We start from the raw sequence: 17,232 nt of genomic DNA, 5'->3' as shown, positions 1-17,232 counted from the left end.
GATTTCAAAATTCACCCAAAAAAACTGAGTGTATGCACTTAGTTACTTTCTACCTCTGTTTAAAAATTTCAGGAGACAAAATGCTGCACAATTAGTAACTACACATTCGTTTATTCTTTTGTTGACAACACCTATTTAGTTTACATCAAACCAAACATTGATGGAAAGTCTGAAGGCCTTTTATCTTTTCATGGAAGTACGGCATGCCTCTTTTTCTTCCAGTGCTGAAAGATAGTGCTACTGTTTCTTTAAGACGCAAGGTCTAAGAAAGTGACGTTTTACGTGCGTGCGTGAGTTCAGTTTCTCAATCAAGACCGGGAACAGGCTGCGCACGTTCGTTACAGGGCAAGCTGAAACTTCTTTTTATAACAGGTTTGTTATTTCTGAGATTCTACGGAGTTCAAAGGGAAGATATGGGCAATAAAAACAACATCTGAGAAATTAATGTACAGTGAATTCGAAGAATAGTTATTGAGCTTCATTCATACAGCATTTCATGCTAACACCGCTAGCTGTTTAACTTTAGCGCCTGCTAGCAAACATATCTGGACGTTAGCTATTGCCCCGATACTACCTGAAGCTAAGCAACAACTGCAATGTATTTAGAATATGTTATGTAAGTTAAATAGCTGTCGTTTTGCCGCTCGTGTTGACACTGAAACTGTCGATCATGAATCAGGTCAGTCATGTGCGACTCGCCCTGTAACCTAGCTCTGTAGATGTTAGCTAGGACACATGGGCACTGCCAACGTTGGATCACGTAGCCTATTTTAAACCCTGGTATTCATCTCACTCATGGGAAATGGTAAAGCTCTGACGGCACTCTCTGGACATGATCTTGCCAAAGGTTAAAGTCCACGAGGGAGCTTATAGCAGTGGTTTTTGTGAGTGTAACTAATTCAGAGCCATGTGTGCTCTCGTTTCGGGTGTCAACTTCACGACAGCCGCAGAGGAAGCACAGCTGTCTGTGCATTGAATAAAGCTATTGATAAAGCTGACAGCAACAGTTCCTGGTACGCGCTCCTGGCCACAGTAACAACTAGGAGTGCAGATATCTAGTCATGATTTTAACCCAAAACGTGCCATAAGAGAAAAGGTGAGAGAGTAGTGGTGAGATTTTAATATTCACAGGTGTGTTTTACTAAATTATGAGCGATACTTGTTGAAATTGCACAAATACATCCGCATTTTTGCACATGTATTGATTCAATTTAGACAGGGTTTGTTTTCAGGATTTTTGATTGAGATCATTTCAAGGCATTTCTCAATGTTGGGATGGAGGACTTTTTGTTGCTGTCTAGTCTATATATTTTACTTTTTTACAGGCATCACATTGCAGTTCAGTGTTGATATCCCTGATATGTTAAGGTTTCTTTGTGGATGTATTCTCCTTTTGCCATTGATCCTTTAATTGTTTATCCGCTACTTTAAAGTTTAGTATGTGAAGACAGGTTGATGCCCTTCAGTTAACTTATTTTTTTCTCTTACCAGTGATAAGACTGAGTGACTCAGCCACTTGCAGGGTATAACAAAAATCTTCTCTTCTGTGTTTCCTCAAAGCCTCCAATTGTTTCTGACATGCCTGGTAAAAAGGCCAACAAGAGGAAGTCTGAAGCTATAGTGGAAGATGATACAGGACCAAAGAAAGTGAAAGGTATGTCACTGGCTATTCCAAAACAGAAAGGAGAAAGGAAACCACAGTTATCTTAACTCATGCCTCTAGTCAGTAAAGCAAAACATTTTTTTTTCTGTATTTTGGGAGGGTTTATGCATATTTAGGCTTGCGTTTGGATTTAGAGTGAGACTTAATTTGAAAACAAAAAAATAAAAAAGAATTTCTCAAAAAAGAAAAAAAAAAGCCTTAAATCCATTTTGTAACAAACACACCTAGCCTAGGTCGAGAAAGAATGTAGCTAGTAAGCATGCCGCACCCAACCAGTACAGTTTGGACCAGTTGCTTCATGTCATTGTTTTCATGCCAGAGTCAAATTTTGCCTTGCTATAATGATAACATCCTAGATCAAATTAAACAAAGCAGTTATGAAAATGGTTGTGTGTTCCAGTTTCCCACAGGAGCCATGGCAAAGACGCTGGGCAGGTTCTTGTTCTGGGCCAGGGTGACGTTGGACAGTTGGGTCTTGGCCAGGACATCATAGAAAGGAAGAAACCCGCCCTTGTGCCACTCCCAGAGAAAATTGTTCAAGTGTTTGCTGGAGGCATGCACACCGTGTGCCTCAGTGACACAGGCAATGTAAGCCAAAACCTTCTTTTAAGGATGAACTTGCACTTAATATTCCTTACCAACATTAAAGATAATGGTGGGGTATTCTTTGTTTCTGTTTTAGGTTTACACTTTTGGTTGTAACGACGAGGGGGCTCTGGGAAGAGAGGGGTCTGAGATGGCTCCAGGAAAGGTGACACTAGAGGGGAAGGTGGTGCAGGTGTCTGCAGGAGACAGCCACTCAGCTGCACTCACAGAGGATGGAACAGTGTACATCTGGGGCTCTTTCAGGGTAAGTAGCCTTCAGCCTGTTCTTGTTGTGGTTGTATGAGAGCTTTTTCCAACATTGCTTCAGGGAGCAAGTCATGCAGATTTATTCAATCCTCCTTGTAGGAGTGTGGTGAGATGCTTGGATCGAGAGACAAGGCAAGATTTGGGTTCAAGAGAACAAGACAAGATTTTACACTATTATATCACTTTGATAACAGAATATCAGCACACTGTTGTGTTATCACTTTGATAACACAATATCATCTGGTTGCAGAATCTCATCTCGATGTCTCTGCATTGAGATTGCCTCCAGTAGAAGCTCTTTAACCGAAATGATATTTTTAATGCTAAAATATAATTGTTGTTATCCATGAATTTTCAAATTTACAGATTTACAAAAAACTGAAAAAATAGTAAAGCACATTAATATTTCTTGATTAATATGTCAAATTATAGTTATTTACTTGCATTCCTGAACAGAAAAATGAGTTTTAAACTTGAATGTTATGCTTGATTAATTTCTGACTTCTCAGAAAAGCCCAGTGAGCCGGCTCAAATTTGGGTGAAGTCAGTTTGAAATCCCTCATTCCTGTTCAAAATGGTAAAACATGGAGAGCTCACTGAAAATGAAAGAGTCCGCATTAAAGCACTTTGTGATGCTGGATGGTCTCTGAGACAAATATGACAGGTGGTCTAATACATTTTTTAAGCACTGTATATACACACACACACACACACTATATTGCCAAAAGTATTGGCTAACCTGCCTTGACTCGCATATGAACTTAGGTGACATCCCATTCTTAATCCATACGGTTTATTATGACGTCAGTCCACCCTTTGCAGCTATAACAGTTTCAATTCTTCTGGGAAGGCTTTCCACAAGGTTTAGGAGTGTGTTTATGGGAATTTTTAACCATTTTTCCAGAAGTGCATTTGTGAGGTCACACACTGATGTTGGACGAGAAGGCCTGACTCTCAGTTTCCGCTCTAATTCATTCCAAAGGTGTTCTATGAGGTTGAGGTCAGGACTCTGTGCAGGCCAGTCAAGTTCATCCACACCAAACTCTCTCATCCATGTCTTTATGGATCTTGTTTTGTGCACTGGTGCACAGTCATGTTGGAACAGGAAGGGGCCATCCCCAAACTGTTCCAACAAAGCTGAGAGCATGGAATTTTCCAAAATCTCTTGGTATGCTGAAGCATCCTTTTATTGGAACTATGGGGCCAAGCCCAGCTCCTGAAAAACAATCCCACACCATAATCCCTCCTCCACCAAATTTTACACTTGGCACAATGCAGTCAGACATGTACCGTTCTCCTGGCAACCACTAAACCCAGACTCATCCATCAGATTGCCAGATGGAGAAACGTTATTCGTCACTCCAGAGAACACGTCTCCACTGCTCTAGAGTCCAGTGGCGGTGTGTTTTACACCACTGCATCCGACGCATTGCATTGCACTTGATGATGTGATTCTGTGTTGACTACAATCCAGCTCTATCTGAGGATTGGTCATAGGTAGTTTAGCCAAGTCCACTACAACTCTGTCTGGCATAGGCCCCTCTCTCTCTGCTGCTGCATCGGTGTTTACGACACTCAGCTATACAGTTCCCTTTGTTTCAGCCTCTTCATTACTCGTAATGATGACATACTCAAAATCCCTCCATACCGCTGATGATATTAAGCCTTTGTTAACCGGGAAAACCTCACTTAGATTAAAATTCTGCTTTACGAGAAAGCTCTGGTCAAACTTTCCCTGCATAGTCCCCAGCAGTACTGAGCACGCACAGAGAAATAGATTTGCTTCGACATCATCGTGCATACATAAATAGCCATGTGCTTGCCATCTGAGGAGATAAACAACCCCAGCACCGCAGGACAGTAGATGTAGTAAGATTAGGCAACTTTTAGTTTATTTTAATGAATTCTCCCAACATATCTTCTAGGTTACACGAAATATAATATGCAAGTATTCAGTATTTACTTATCTGGTCATTTGCATGTTTTCTGCTGGACATTTTGACTGGTTATATTTTTATCTGCCGGACTTCCGCCCTTTTTACCGGCCAATGACCGGCAGATGCCGGCTAACGGAAACTCAGATCTCGGTGTAGGCTAATATGAATATGAAAATGTATAGGGCTGTAACAATCAATTTATGTGGATGAAACTGATTGATAATCAATTGGTTGATCAGTTATCCATTAAAATCACTAGAAAGTTAAAATATCAATGTACAAAGTCATCTTTAAGCTACACTTTATTTTGAAATTCCTCCTGCACACCTGTTTGACATTTTCTGCCCAGTTGTGTCATTCTGATCTAAAACCAGCTGGTAGTAAGCAAGGTTAAGAGTTAGCAGGTGAAGTTATCCACTCCTCTCTCGGCTTGGTGGAAATATTTTGGACATAGACAACACAAGGACTGAACTCTCATCTTTTTAGCAAAGCATTTTTTAATCCATGTATGTCCAAAATATAAGATTATCTACAGATAACACCGCTATCCCCGTTCTATTTGCCCAAAGCTTAAGTAGTGTGAAAAGTGAGTAGACTGAAAAGTAGAGTGAAAAGTCCGCTGGTGCATGCCTCCTTGGGTGCATTGTTTGCAGTCCAACATTTTTCATCTATCATAAAAATAACATCTTCCCAAACTCAAAGTGATCTAAACAGGACAGCAGCTCTTGCTATCATCTCCATATTTATCAAAATCAAGATTATGTTACAACAAAATCAATCTGGATCTTCACTGTGTCACTATGTAAAATGGATTTAATCTTGTTAAAATCTCATAATATCCTATAAAAGTACACAAGGCCAATGCGCCACAATTAAATGGAACATATAAAGAGCTGAAATGGTGCAGAAATGTGTGTTCATGTTCACATGTGAGTTGATTTTTTTCAAAGGCAGTTTGAGAATAGGAAGAAGGATGACTTGATCTTGATTATAAAAGGGTACAGAAAAGCAGAGGTGGAAAGTAACTCTGTACATCTACTCAAATTACTGTAATTTAGTAGCTTTTTGTGTACTTGTACTTTTTTGAGTAGTTTTTAAAATCACTACTGTTACCTTTACTTAAGTATATTTTGAGTGGAATATTGTACTTAATTGCATTTTAAAAAGCATCCAGTACTGAATAAAAGAATAAACACTGAAAGCCACAAAGGAGGTCTAAGCTTTCTGCCAACAACATGAAAACGACCAGTCATTTGGTTTTCACAACACATGAAGGTCAGCTCATGCACGTAGCAAAAGAATGATTCCATATTTCTTCTAAAACCACTGTTGCATTCTCCTTTAGGTTAGGTCAAACCTTATAATAAACAACCTGGTTGGGGGTCCATATTTTCTTGTTATTGCACATTAAGGACAGGTCAGATTTCACTGTGAAAGCCTTTTGGGTATCAAAAGTAGCTACTCAGTACTTTGAGTAAATTTTAAATGACTTACTTTTTACTTTTCCTTCAGTAGATTTACAGACCAGTACTTTTACTTCTGCTCAAATAAATTTTAACCAGAGTACTTTTACTTAGGTACAATAGTCTGGTACTTTTTCCACCTCTGCAGAAAAGGTACATTTTGGTGCTTTAGACGGATCAGAATCATAGAAAAGGAAGAAAAAGAAATTTTCAAGACTTTAAATATTTGCTGTCTTAAAGCCATCATGTTTAAACACAAACTTACATATATTTATGCTCTGAACTAAAAGGTAAACAGGGGCCTGCAAATCTAAGTAAATACAGCATTTGCAACATTAAAAATTGCACTGTACAGTGAAAAAATCAGGTCTTTTTAAAGAAGGCTGTTTTTCTTTGAAGTAGGTCAAATGTCCTCATGATGTTGTCAGATATTGATTGCAAGCTTAAGAATTGTTATCATATTGTGATGTAACTGGCAATTTACACTTCTAGAAATATTTGACATATTGGCAGAAGTTTAATATGATGCATCCGTTATTTCACTGTAATTAAAGCACGTCAGACTTTCTGTCCATCAGCTCCTCACTGATCAAGCTTGTAGTTCTTTTTTTAGATGTTACAGGTTAAAAAATCCTGACCCAGCTTTAACACCCTTAATTTGTGAAATCATGCTCACAACTTAGTTTTGAGCACTACAAGAAAAAATTGCAATATGCACTTTAACTATTTGTACTGCAATAACAGGATGAATAGATGACAATGAATTGTAAATGAGAGAAATTCCTTCCTTTTTTACCAAAAAAATCTTTCATCAACCCCTTTTTTGTCATTCTTCTTCCTCAGTCATTGTGTGAGGGTTAGGATAAACTTCATCTCACTGGCTGAAACACTAATTGCATGGCTCAATAATTCAGGCCTCCTTCTGACTGGTTAATCTCCACGTTCTAAGTGTGAATGCATACTACATTTTTTGGATTTAATGTCTTGCAATTTGTTTATGTTGCTAGGCTTTGCTTCCAACTGAGATAAACTTGAGCTGCAGCACTACTCAACCCTAGTGCTGATCATACACTAGACATTAGTTAAGTCTCTGTGAATACAGTAGAGTATCCTGCTCTTCCCTCTTGATTTGTTCCTGTAACATAAAAGGCCAAGTTCCAGTGTTATTGCTTTCTTGCACACAAATATGTATATCGCTGCTGTCAGGCCTTAATCTCCAAAACCACCACTTTTCAGGGAAGGGAAAAAAGCAGTATTTTTCAAATAATTCAACACCGAATGGTCGTAGTCAGCATTTTTTGACACTTTTTATTGTTTTAAAGTTTGTAAGACCCACTTAAGGGAAGAAAGCAGATAGAAGGTTATGACCTGAGGCCAGCTTAATCAGATTTATGATAATATCAGCATTTTAATGCTTGTTTGCTGTTCAGCTGAGCTTTTGCATTGACTACCTCTCCTCTCAGTCCAGTTAAACTATAATGATGCTCTGCTGCTTTAACAACAAATGAACTCTGCCTGGTTAAGACTCCCTTCCTGCTGTGCTATAAATAACACAGCATACAGAGCACCCAGGTTCTTCTTGTCTGCTGCACATCATCTCATTTTTATTTCTTTGCAATTTTTCAAGACTAGTAACACTCCCCTTCTTCTCTGATAACCTCTGCTGAAGAAACCATCCTGCCTTTGTCAAAGCTTTGACTTTTTTGGTTCATATTTCCACATTTCTTATCTGTGTTATCTCTTTGTGTTATCACCACATTAACAAATCTTTAAATGTTATCATATCTGCATTTTTGTCATCATATATGATGACAGAAAATGTATGTGATATAAAAGGACTTATGATCCTTTGTAATAAAATTCTTAATTGTTTTTCCCTCTCAGCTCATCCCACTCCTGCTAGATTATTCCTTGGTTATCATTATTAATACTCCATGGCACATTGGCAATTAGGTCTCTATTAACACTGCCTACGCTGCATCCCCGCTTGTGTCTCACAATTCAGAGGGATCGTCAGAACATCGTGTGAACAAACGCTGTAATAACAGTGTCTTTTGTTGTTGCTCCATAGCTAATTACGTGTGAGAACTGCTTTCTACGCATCTGAAGGAATTTAGGAAAAGATCTCTTAAATTGCATGGTTTGTATTTCAGTTCTGTGTTATCTGTGTCAGTGTCCTGCCTGCCTCTGTCTTTTCTCAAAGCAGCTGGGCTCTGTCATCTTGTGGGCTTGTTTTCTGCCTGTGTTTTGCAGTCTTGCTCTAATTCTCATCACTGTTTCTTTTGTAGTCATCTTTCTAAGTCAATTGTCACTTTGACTTCTCTTTTGATTCATCGAGATTTAAACTATTTAGAAAAATCCTGTTGCTAATAACCCTTTACCTGTAGACCAGTGTTTCTCAACTGGTCACAGGACCCACTATCTACTGTAATGTGAAATTACAAAAAATATGTTTTTTTTTTTTATTCAATTAATTCAACAGAAAATGCTGACATTTGGACCTTGGAAGGAGCACGACAAAAAGCTGAACAAATAGACTGGCTAACACTTTTGAAGGACATTTATGCAAACATCTATTTTCACTACGTTTTACCATTATAATGTGTTTTGTTTTTTTGTTTTGTTTTGTTTTTTTTGAAAGGTGACAAGACATTTACAAATCATCATATGAAAACTCACTTTCTTGAAAATATTTCCATTTAAGATTACAGGATTAGAGGATTAATTAAAATTTACAAATTTTCCTGCAAAATAAAGTATTTGGATGTCTGCCTAGGGCTTCAATATCAGAGATGTGTTGCCCCCCCAAATAACCCACTAGAAACAGACAGGCCTGCGAGGCCCACTGCTGTAGACAAAGTGGGTTGGTGACCATACAATTTCAATCAAAGTTATTGCCAGTAAGGTACTACTGGTATTTCATACGTCTGGGTTGACAATTAAAAAGATGAATCCCTTTTTTCCCACAGGACAGCAATGGTGTTATCGGCCTTCTGGAGCCCATGACAACATCAAACCTTCCAGTCAAAGTCCCCGTGACAGAGACTGTGGTGAAAATTACATCAGGTAAGAAGCAGTCCTCTCTGCCTATCTTAAGTAAGGATGCACGATAATTATCGGCACAGATAAATTATCGGCCAGTATGCATATATTTTACATATTTTTATTATCCGATTATAAAATAATAACCGATAAAATCCACCAATAATAAAGGCGGTGTTCTCTTTCTCACAAGACTACACATTACGAAACAGTAGGTGGCGCCGGGGTACGTGACCTGCTGTTAGACACCAGAAAAGAAGAGGAAGCGGCCTCAGTGCTAAGAGGCTAATAACAGTAGAGTTAATCAGTAATTATGGGCAGGACAGTGTTTGTAAAACTTGTCCCACAAAGATCCCAAAGAGTGGAAAAAAGTCCTAACACAAGAAGTTCAACACACCAGATCTTGTAAGTCACTTAGAAGTCTTGATCCCAACGACGTTAAAACGAAGTGGCAGTAGGCACAAGCCGCGGGCATTAGGGCCAAGCCAAAGCTAGGCAGAGTGTTGATTCAACAGGCATTGGAAATTATCGAAAGTTTGCCAAAGCCAAAAGGTGCAACACTAATAAATGGTAAAATCAGTCTGACGGGTTCCTGATCCACCGCTACTTTCATAGACATATCCCTGCCTGCTCTCTGTTTGATGTGCTTTCATTCAGTCTGATCGACAACAGGAACCGAATTTTAGCCACAGACCACGGTGCACTTAACATTTTAATCTATATCTGATATGACTTCTGTCAGTGCATATTTTTAATCTTTATGTAAAACATCAGCTCTCTTTATTTCTGACTTATGCAGCAAAAAGGAAAAAAAAACAAACATCTCCATTTGTTAAGCATGACAGCCTGTTACCATTTGGGTTTATGTCTGATTTGACATGAGTCAGCTGAATTCTTGTTTAGTTTATTGAAATGTGAGATTTGACCACTTGACAAGATACTTAGATTCATTTCAAGCAAAAATATGTCAGTTGTTTGTGTATGTTGTACTTTGGAACACAAATGTTTAACAAAAAAAAAGTTAACGAAAAACAGTTGTAAAGTCAGAATAATTCTTTGTTTTTTGATGTAAACAAGAGTGATGTCAGTTAGAATTCATTATAGAGATCTTTGCTCACTACATATTAAACCTCTTCTTACCCCCAGACATGCATGAATACGTCAAATAAACCTTTTTTTTTAATCAAAAATTGAGAAAAAATGATCAGTTATCATCAGTTATCGGCCATCAGGAGTAGGAAATTATCAGTATCGGTTCAAAAAAATACTTATTGTGCATCACTAATCTAAAGATCTTAAACACTGTTCCTGTTTGATTTTAAATGTTTCTTGGATGTTTCAACAGGAAACGACCACCTGATAATGGTAACACTGGAGGGAAATCTCTGTTCATTGGGGAACGCAGAGCAGGGGCAGCTGGGAAGAGTGGCTGGGTGTTTTGCAGACAGAGGAGGCAGAAGAGGTCTTGGTGAGTAATGACGCTCCCAAAATCATACTGGGTCAAAACTGCCAGATTTGATGATGCAGGTGCAGATATTTGATGTATTGTGAATGCATGTGTGATTCCAGAAAACTTGCTGCAGCCAAGGATGATCCACTTCAAAAAAAAGGTTTGCTTCACTGATGCCTTCTGTGGGTCATATCACACCTTTGCTGTGTCCAGTGAAGGCCATGTTTATGGATTTGGGCTCTCCAACTACCACCAGCTGGGTCAGTGTGACACAACACTGTTAGTCCTCTTTAAGTCTATTAATTGTGTCAAAACTTGTGTTCATATCTGACATTGCTTTATCGCTGTAGATGAGCAAGTTCTGCAGCAATTGCATCAGCCATCAGGAGGCTATTATGTGTTCTCACTCTCTTTTCTTGAACCAATCCCTTCAGGCACTAAAAGCACCAAGCCATGTTTCTTCCCTGTGAGACTGACGTGCTTCAAAAACTCCACCACCTCCTGGGTGGGCTTCTATGGAGGGCAACACCACTCACTTTGCCTTGATTCTGAAGGTAAGCTCCATGTTGCTGCTTCGCCAGATAACACTGCATAGCTGTGTAAACATGATGTGTGCGCCTATCGGGGTGTGATGCCTAAGAGACGGTATTTATGTAAGCAGATAATTACAAGGAACCAGTGCAATTAGTAAATCTTCAGGCATGACTCAAGTGTGTTCTCAAGACTTAATCCTGGCCCATTTTACTCAGCCAGTTAGAGACAGGACTAAACCAGGACTTAGTTTACATCTTGCTGTCTGTGTAAAAAAGAAGGCATGGAGATGGAGCATTGTCTTTCTGCCTCTGAGCGAGTACAAGAGGTAGTAACAGAGGCTAAAAGCATCGGTGTAAACTAGGGGTGTAACAGTGCAGAAAAATTTGGGTTCGGTACGTACCTTGGTTTTGAAGTCACGGTTCGGTACGTTTTCAGTACGGTTATTAAAGCTTATAAATAATAGATTTTTTTATTGTATGAAATTGTATTAAATTATTAATAATGCTGCTACTTCCTTCCAAAAGGTCTTCACTTAAAAAAATATTAATAAATAAATACGTTTTTTAATTACTAGAATATTTTAATTGATGTATTGACATATTTTTACCCATTCTTTAAACACTTAAATTTCCCAGCCAACTTAAACACATCATCATACAACTGTAAGTTAGCTTATTAAGTATGCTAATTAACGTCTGTCCTGCCGATTTCAACATGGACTTCAGCACTGATTACTTTTTTAACCAATGGGACCTACTACAAAGTTTGGGATAACTTTTCACAGCCCATCTTGGCGGATAAAGAGTTTAGAGCCGTGTGAAATCTGAGGTTAACTTTACCAATGATGCAGCTGCAGACAGGATGGGGTCCTCTCTCTCCCCCCTCCGAGGCTGACAGTTGAAGGTACGCATTTAGAATTAATTTGATTCACAAAACCAGAGCACCATTGTTATAATAAAATATTCTTAAAACATGAGAAAGTCATAACCGGCTGGTGACACTTTTTGTTCTTCCTCCTCGTGACAGTGACGGTCTTGTTTAAGTGGTGCCTTTTCAAATGCTGTGATTGATCTGCTGGACGATGTGCTGACAGTGACACACCTGCTGAATAATGTCAGCGCTACTGTTGTTGTCTTTGTCCTCCGTTGTATTTTACTGGGAAACAAAGTGTTCCTAAACAGGACACTTTCATTTGGGAATATTCAGGCTGTTGCTGTTGTTTGCTGTGGTTGTGTCGTTGCCAGGACAGTGTGACAGTGAGTTGGTCACTGGTTTTCTGTCTGTGTATGACCTTCATTCAACATGTATCCGTTCAGTACACGTCTGTGTTGTACCGAGAGGCCGGTACTGGCACGGTATAAACACATGTACCTTTACACCCCTAGTGTAAACACCAGGGCCAGCTAGATGAATATATGGTATATAATATGTGTGTATTTGAAGCTTGCAGCGTTTGATTACAAATCGTGCCTGTATTGATCATCAACTGGAACCAGCGTCAACACCATTTTATGCTTCAGTGAAAAAGTAGGTGGAATAATGATGGGTCTTTTTACAGTGCTGCTGGGCAATCTCTATGTTATAGGGGTTATTGACAGTGTTGATTTAAAGGTAGAGTGTGTAAAACTGGCAATATTGGTAACATCTAATTGTAAGATTCCCATTTGCCACACTTACTTGTACCCCTCCTGTTGGTAAAGTGCCAGTGGCTTTTAAGTACAAAATAATTTGTCATCCATGACAGACTCAGTAATTTCAGTATTTTTCACAAAACAACACAGCAAGACTCTTCTTTTTGTTCTTCTTCTATCTGAGCATTTCCTGTGGTAACAGCGACAACCAGTGGAATAAAACATGTATCATCATTTCCAATTAATAATAAACAGTTGCTTCTTTCAGTATCTCCTCCAGTTTTTGCACTGAGAAGCTGAAAAATATAGTTTGACATTAAAAGCATAATAAAATGTTCATTATTATACAGCCTTCATATTTGCTATATATTCTAATGTCACTAGCAATCAACAATGTAAATCAAAAAGTCAAAACAAAAAAAAAACATTAAATTAAGCATAAATTTAACCATTTATTGGACACTTCATGGAAAAAAATGTTGTGATGAAAAATCTAAAGCCAGTTGATTATGCTGCAGAAGCAGAGATGTTACGGTTTAACTTGTGACCGTGTTAACTGGTGTATTTCAGCTGAAAATGTTGGTGGAACAGATGTTTAAAACTGAACATTTTTATTTTGTATGAAATAATTTAGCAGATATGCATTTTATATAAAAGCTAAACAATCAAAAGCCCATTCATTGTGAAGTTACTGAATAACACAGTCACATGTTAAATGGTAACACTGGTCATTGAAATGAAACAGACAACAGACCTTTACCATTTTTTATCTTACCTGAAGGACTTCACTTTCACGTAGCAGACTAAGCATTTATGTCTGCTCATTCTTCCATATCTGGAGAATGTGAAATCCACAGTGCACTCTTTGCACAGACGAGCAGATCATCAGATACAAACTGAAATAAATTGGAGAATAAAGTATAATTAATAGACTTAACTGCATGTGTAACATCAGGATAACACCGAACATGATATAAAAAGGGTACAGCGCCCTCCATCCCCACCCACTAACTTCACCACCCAGGTACAGGTTAATTCTGTGTAAAAGACTGAATACAATAATATATTTTCAAATTTCACACTGTCTGATAAATCCATGTGAAGTAACTTGTTGGGAAAGATTTATGTCTAGAATTCTGTCTGTATTCAAGACATGAATCCTGTTTCTCTGCTCCTTTCAGGGCAGGTTTACAGCCTGGGCAGAGCAGAGTACGGTCGTCTGGGTCTTGGCCCAGAAGCTGAGGAGACAGCCGAGCCGACACCGGTGATGGGGATGGAGCCGGCCTGTGGAGTGACCTGTGGAGCATCTGTTAGCTACGCCGTCACTAGAGATGGTGAGAAATGGGAAATACAGCCTCTCAGTGTTTTATTGCTGACTTTTGGAAAGAGTTTAATTCAACAAGTACACATGGAATGATAACAAGACTTCTTGTATTATAGCATGTTTGTATGTTAGCTTCATATGTTGGTTGACATTTTGCCAAGAGTGAACAAAAGATGCTGACTCTACCTCTTGTTTGCTGTACTAACTTTAGGATCTGTGTACGCCTGGGGTATGGGCACCAACATGCAGCTGGGTACCGGAGAAGAGGACGATGAGTGGAGCCCCGTGAAGATGACAGGGAAGCAGCTGGAGAACCGTGCAGTACTGATGGCCTCCAGTGGGGGGCAGCACACAGTCCTTTTGGTTAAAGAGAAGCAAGAGCGCTGATGTCCCTCCCTTGCCGAGTGTGGGGGATCTTCGGATGTGTTTTGAGGTGGCCTTGTTCACAGTGCCTAAACCAGGGGGAGGGTCTTAATCTGTGTCTGAGCCCGAGGAGAGTGAGAGGTTCAGGCCGTTTTATCAGAACTCTTTTCTTCCTAGAGGGAGGGGAAATGTTCATGGATGTTTGATAGATCATTAAGGTGAGAGTATTTTTTTTAATCTAGCATTCAATGTTACCTTTTTGTTCATTTAAAGTCATTAGTGTGACTAAGGTGATGGTGATGTTGGTGGTGTGGCAAATTGCATGTAAGTAAAGGGAAGTAAGTGCAAGCCTTTTAAGGAATTCTATGAACAGTTTTAAAATATTTTTTTCTTTATTCCATTCAAAGCAGCATTTCCACTGATTGTGCTTTAGACAGCAAATTTCTACTTAAATCTGTGTGAGGCTACTGTTGATTTCACTGAGGGCACATGACAAAGTGTTTCTGTTTGATTACATCATACTGTATCCTGCATTTTGTTGCTTTGCCTGTCTGAAAATAAAGATAACTGGGTTTTTTTTAGCAGTTTTGTTATTGAATTTCATAAATTATTTTACAGCTATTCTGATAATGGGAGCTGCTTTTTTATTATAAGCTCTGTTTTTTCGTATTAAACCATTGAATGGCAAAAACTAATCATGCATCTTCTCATAAAGGTTTCAGATTTTGCTCAGTACAAACTGTTACTAACAAATGATAGTAAATAGGCGGAGAAAAATAGCCACATGTAGCTTTATATGACTTTAATTTGGCACAATTTGTTTTGCTGTCTTGAATTTCAGCTTTGAACAACCTGTGTTAATGTTAAAGGGAATCTGAAATATTAAGCCTGGGGATAAATCTCATATCCATAAATCCTATTATTTGAAAACTGAGATTCTGAAAAATAACTATTTTCTCTTGAACTTTGCTGCGGTCATGCCAAAAGTCGGCACTAATTTCAGAATCTTTATTTCCGTGTTAGTTTTTGTGACCTCTAAACAAATGATAGGTCCTTCGTTTACTCACTGCTTATGTATAACTAATGTTTTCAAACTGAAAACATCCTGCTCACTTATAATATCACTTATTCTCTGTTTTACATAGAAATCATAATTCACTGCACTTTAGGGCCAAGTGCTATAAAACTGTCATCCGACTGATCCAGTGGAAGAGATGGCGATTACAAACCTTGCTTCACACAAAGACATTAGCATTAATTTAATTTGTCTGTAATTTAATCAGATAAAAACTTTCAGACCCAGAGTATTAATGTAAATCACACCTCATTCCCTGAAACTACATTAACTATAGAAACTAAAGTATTTGGCCACCTGACCATTACACCATCAGGGAATGTATTGGCATTGTTTTCAAATTCATGTACTTTATTATGGAGTTGGCCTCCTTTTTGCAACAACTGCTTACACTTTTCTTGGAAGGTTTTCTGTAATGTTTTGCAGTGTTTTGTGGGAATTTGTGTCCATTTATTCAGCAGAGTATTCATGAGGTCAGGTACTGATGTTTGACAAAAAGTCCTGGTTTGTAATCTCAGTTCCAGTTCATCCCAAAGGTGTTCAGTGGGGTTGAGGACGGGACTTTGTGCCAGTCAGTCAAGTTCTTTCACACCAAATTCATCAAACCATGTCTTTATAGTTTTTGCTTTGTGATTGCAGAACAGTCATGTTGAAATAAAGAAAGGCCTTCCTCAAACTGCTGCCACAATGTTGAAAGCATAGCATTGTCCAAAATATCTTGGTGTGCTGAAGTATTAAGATGCACTTCACTGGAGATAAGGGGCCTAGCCTAATCCTGAAAAAAAAACAGCCCCCTGGGGTCAGATGGTTGAGTGGTTTGAGCCGTGCATCATGTATGTGGGGGGCCCGGGTTCGAACCCATCCTGTGGCCCTTCACTGCATGTCTCTCCCCACTCTCTTCCCTATCTATCCATTGTCTTCCTCTATCTAATAAAGGCCCAAAAGTAAATCTTTAAAAAAAACAATTCATCCACATTAATAACTGCTCCTCGTCCACAGCTCCTCTGTTGCAAGGCGTCCCCCAGGGTTCGGTGCTTGGTCTTCTCCTGTTCATTATATACCTGTTATCCTTCGGCCATATCATACATTACCACGGTCTCCATTTTCATTGTTATGCTGATGACTTACAACTTTACATCTCCACCACCTCCATCACCACAGACATGCACTCCACTTTAAACAACTGCCTCACTGCCATAAAAACCTGGATGACCAACAACTTTCTCTCACTAAATTACAGTACATCTGAAATGTCATTGGCCCCAAATCCCTCACCAAATCTACTCAAAACTTCAGCCTACATATTGACACATCCACCTCATCCCCCTCAAATTCCCAATCTTGGAATTATTTTTGACCCCCAACTCACATTTCAACAGCATGTTACACAACTCACCGAAACTGTCTTCTTCCACTTAAAAACATAGCCTGCATCCGTCCACTACTCTACTTCCCTGCAGCAGAAACTTTAATCCATGCATTTATCACATCCTGACAAGACTACGGCAACAGCATTCCATATGGCACATCTTCCAAAGTCCTAAATAAACTCCAGCACATTCAGAACTCTGCAGCATGCCTTCTCATCCACATCAGATCCCATGACCACATCACCCCTGTCAAGAACTCCACTGGCTCCCATCCCCTTTCATACTCAATTTAAGATCCTCCTCCTCACTTAAAAAGGCCTAAACCAACAGCCCCCCCTTACCTTACTGACCTCCTCCACCCTCACATTCCTACCAGTACCCTCTGCTCTTCTAACACCAACCTCCTCTCCCCACCATCTAGAACCAAGCACCGAACCTGGGGGGACAGAGCCTTCTCCATAGCTGCCCCCTTCCTCTTGAACTCACTCCCAACACATATTCAAAACTGCACAGACTTACTTACATTTA

At 39.1% G+C, this 17,232-nt stretch overlaps 1 protein-coding gene across 1 annotated transcript; it reads left to right on the top strand.

Annotated features, from left to right (window-relative positions):
- The first annotated feature begins 254 nt into the window (after positions 1-254).
- On the top strand, positions 255-14,840 carry rcc1 (regulator of chromosome condensation 1). The gene is made up of 10 exons (XM_041792454.1): positions 255-372; positions 1,561-1,654; positions 2,064-2,251; positions 2,346-2,513; positions 8,885-8,981; positions 10,303-10,425; positions 10,527-10,667; positions 10,842-10,961; positions 13,754-13,906; positions 14,108-14,840. Exons 2-10 carry the CDS (start codon positions 1,579-1,581, stop codon positions 14,281-14,283), a joined length of 1,242 nt encoding a protein of 413 aa, XP_041648388.1. The 5' UTR covers positions 255-372; positions 1,561-1,578; the 3' UTR covers positions 14,284-14,840.
- The last annotated feature ends 2,392 nt before the right edge of the window (positions 14,841-17,232 follow it).

This window comes from Cheilinus undulatus, linkage group 8 (assembly GCF_018320785.1).
Source record: "Cheilinus undulatus linkage group 8, ASM1832078v1, whole genome shotgun sequence".
Taxonomy (NCBI): domain Eukaryota; kingdom Metazoa; phylum Chordata; class Actinopteri; order Labriformes; family Labridae; genus Cheilinus; species Cheilinus undulatus.
The sequence above is the reverse complement of the archived record's forward strand: the minus strand, read 5'-3'. Positions and strand labels throughout refer to the sequence as shown.